The sequence below is a fragment of the Olea europaea genome, chromosome 2 (genome assembly GCF_002742605.1).
Source record: "Olea europaea var. sylvestris chromosome 2, O_europaea_v1, whole genome shotgun sequence".
Classification (NCBI taxonomy): Eukaryota; Viridiplantae; Streptophyta; class Magnoliopsida; order Lamiales; family Oleaceae; genus Olea; species Olea europaea.
Window position 1 is genome coordinate 9,633,352 of NC_036238.1, and position 3,806 is coordinate 9,637,157.

At 33.9% G+C, this 3,806-nt stretch overlaps 1 protein-coding gene across 1 annotated transcript; it reads left to right on the forward strand.

Moving 5' to 3' along the window:
- Positions 1-1,924: 1,924 nt before the first annotated feature.
- On the forward strand, positions 1,925-3,405 carry LOC111410637 (NAC domain-containing protein 2-like). The gene is made up of 3 exons (XM_023041080.1): positions 1,925-2,159; positions 2,274-2,548; positions 2,690-3,405. Exons 1-3 carry the CDS (start codon positions 1,979-1,981, stop codon positions 3,158-3,160), a joined length of 927 nt encoding a protein of 308 aa, XP_022896848.1. The 5' UTR covers positions 1,925-1,978; the 3' UTR covers positions 3,161-3,405.
- The last annotated feature ends 401 nt before the right edge of the window (positions 3,406-3,806 follow it).

Consider the following 3,806-nt stretch of genomic DNA (forward strand, 5'->3'; position numbering starts at 1 on the left):
ATAATCGAGCTCAGATAGTTTTTTTAAGATTCACATGTGAATTAACAGGAGTTAAGAAGTTTGTAAATTTCGTGTTGTATGCAACCGTACTTCCTTCCCTACATCACTATACCACCTTGTATATTCTTGTGATTTTATGACATCTTTGAAATTGAATTTAATGAGATATTGCGGTGGTAACACAACAATCACAAGAATATCCAAAATCAATGGTGTGATGATATTTTCCTTTGTAGCCCTATCCCATTATCGAAAGATATGTATTGACATTGTAGACTTCAGTATTTACATTTAACATGAAATAAATAAATTTTTAGAAAAAAAAATAGCTTTTGTGATATATTTCTAGTATGCACGAGTACTTATAATAGGTAAGCCTCCATTTTAAACGAATTTTTATAAATAGATTAATTTATAAATAGATAGGATTGTGGGTGAATAAGCGTTAAGTACTTATGAATATATTGAATGTGATGTTGAAAATAAAATTTAATTATTTATAATAGTTTATACGTTTTTACTGAATTGAGGCTTAAATTAATTAATAAATTATCAATCCTATTAAAAACTGTTATTTATAGAACAATTTGAATTACTTTAAACACGTTCCATACTTCCATCCTTAAGATTCCATGCAAGTGACAAAAGCAGTGACATATTACGTACACATCCTATTGCTCCACGTGTTCATTTAATCAGTCTTTAACTTTCGGTCACAACATATTTATTTTATTTTATTATTATTATTATTATTTTTATCTCAATCTAGTCAATAACCCCTGTTTGACAAACATTAACCTCCGTTTGGCCCTATTCTCATTTTTTCTCTCTTATTTTCCACTACACAATTTTTCATAAAATAATATTACACATAAATAAAAAAATTTCATTCTTTTTCAATTATACATTTTTCAAAAAAATACTATTCCAACCATTAAAATTTGGATAGAATCGGGGGCCAAACGGGGGCTAATTGTAAAAAAACATAGTTTTGAATAGTATTTTTTAGAAGAATGTGTAGTTAAAAAAATAGAGAAAATTTCTAAGTTTACATGTAAAATATTTTATTACGTGAATGTGTGTTGAAAATGAACATTTAGAAAAAAGAATTTGAAAAGACTAATTGTCTAACAGGGAATAAATTTTAAGTAAGTTCACATTTATAGCCTGTTTGAGCCACATTATAATGAGAAATAGAGCCATTATGGGTCCCACACCAGAGATAGAAATTTAAAAATGGTGGCTTGATGTGATGGATAACGGTCATATTTTTCATTTTAATGAGGTAAAAATGTGGCTCAAACAGAGGCTTAATCATTAATTACATGCCGGTACCATGGCTCTCCAAAATGATAGAAATCGCTTAATTGACAATTATATCATAATTGATCACATGACAATTTTAATGAATAATGCTATCTAGCATCAGTCTTTGTGATATGCTCAATTAAATGTAAAATTATATAATTCATTTAATTGTAAATTTCATTTAATGACACTTAATGACAACCTATACTGATATTGTAAAATCAATGAATGTAAATAGCATTACTCAATTTGAATAATGCTATTTGTACATAATGAATTATACAATGATTTACATATAAATGAATAATCCAAAAGGGAGTAGTGATTTTTTTTTTTTTTAACACAATCATATCTCATCATTATGTATATGTAAATTATTATGTACGCGTAGGACAATCGAATCAATTTTACCATCTATTTCTCTCATTCTCGGCCTCTTTGGCTGCGGTCAGCCCCCCGTGGAGCTAGTCTTCACCCCCACGCAACCCGTTCCCGCGGCGGCACAACAGGGAAAAATGAATTAATGCAGGGGCCCACATGTGCAAATGATCTTACACGCAAATCCATGTATATATAGACATAAATGTTCCATTTCTTTGTCTCCAAGCAGCCTTTGAGCGTTGGGAAAATTGAACTCAACTGTGAAAAGTTTAAAGAAATTCTATAGTGAATGGCGGACGGTGGTGATCAAAATCATCAGAAGTTGGAAATGCCGGTGGGATTCAGGTTCCATCCAACCGATGAGGAGCTGGTGGTGCATTACCTGTGCCGGAAATGTGCGGGGCAACCGATTGATGTTCCGATTGTAGCTGAGATTGATCTCTACAAGTTTAATCCTTGGGACCTTCCAGGTTATTTTTTGACCAGGGGAAAAAAAAAAAAAAAAGGGTCTCTTTAGTGTCTGGTGCTTATGTAATTATAAGCTCAAAAGATAAGTGAAAAGTTTGATTTATTTGATTGAACAGGTATGGCACTGTATGGTGAAAAGGAGTGGTACTTCTTTTCTCCAAGAGATCGGAAGTACCCGAATGGTTCTCGGCCGAACAGGACAGCAGGAGTTGGACACTGGAAGGCCACCGGAGCAGATAAACCTGTGGGAAAGCCAAAGCCCCTGGGAATAAAGAAGGCTCTCGTTTTTTATGCCGGAAAACCTCTTAAAGGAGTCAAAACCAATTGGATTATGCATGAGTATCGCTTAGCTAATGTGGACAGATCTGCTGGCAAAAGGAACAATTCGAGGGTGCGTAGTTAATCTTTACTGTTTTTTGATGGATTCGACACTACAATGAATAAGATTTTAACAATTTTTCGTCCCTTTGAATAGTCGATTCTCTAAACCGCACAATCTTCTATTCCATCATTCTGTTTTTCTCTCCTGCAGCTTGATGATTGGGTATTGTGTCGACTGTACAACAAGAAAGGTACTATTGAAAAGTATTACACGGTTGATCAGAAGACACTGCAGTTTTCAGATAGCGAAGAACAAAAGCCGAAAATAGGCACATCCCCATATACGGGATTAGTAAACCAGATGGTGCCACTGGTTCAAGAATCAGAATCGATGTCGTTACAAAAGATGAGTGACTCTCTGCATTTCGACGCATTCGAGTTAATACCTGAGTTGCACAATGATTCAAGTAGTTCGGAGCACGTGTTATCACCGGAGTTCACGTGTGACAAGGAGGTCGTAAGTGAACTGAAATGGAGCAATTTCGAGAATTCCCTCGAATATCAGCTTAATCACACGGACAGCTTTCAAGATCACGATTTTGCTTCGCAAGTGCAGTACGACGACCAGCTCTCTCTGTTTCAAGACATGATAATGTACATGCAAGAGCCTTCTGAGTTCTGATTGTGGGATCAAATTGCTTTGATTTTGATCTTGAGATTATATTATTAGGTATAATTATAAGCCATGTTATTCATTATTTGCAAGGTGAAATCCAAAACCTTTATTCTCTTTTCCGCCTCCTAATGAAAAGAAAGGAGGTCTGGCCATTTAGAAAGCAATGAGATATATTCAGAACACCCATTAATTGAAACGAATACTGGATTTGAGCAATGTTGTGAACACAACTCGCAGAAGTGAAAAAAAAAATGTTATTATTTGATCAAATTCTACACTTTTGAGCAACCTTGAGCTCTTACACATTACATCAAATATGCACACATGCAGACTGTTAAGACTTAGAGTTACGTTTTAAAAGGTCAACCTTATTAAGAGGAGTAGTTCAAGAACTTATAAGTTGGTCTATGTTTTCATTTTTATTTGATGTGAGATTTTATCTCTTAATATGCCATTGCAAAATGGTGGCTCGTTTGAACAGATCAATTTTAAAATCAGTGTGCTCATTTTTTTGAATCTTAATCGGATCGAATTGCTAGTTGAAATTTAATGGACTCTAATATCATGTTAAGAATTTGGATTCTAACTTAAACGGTCAATCTTGTTAAGAGAAGTAGTCCAAAAACTTATAAGATAGCCTATGTTTTCATCT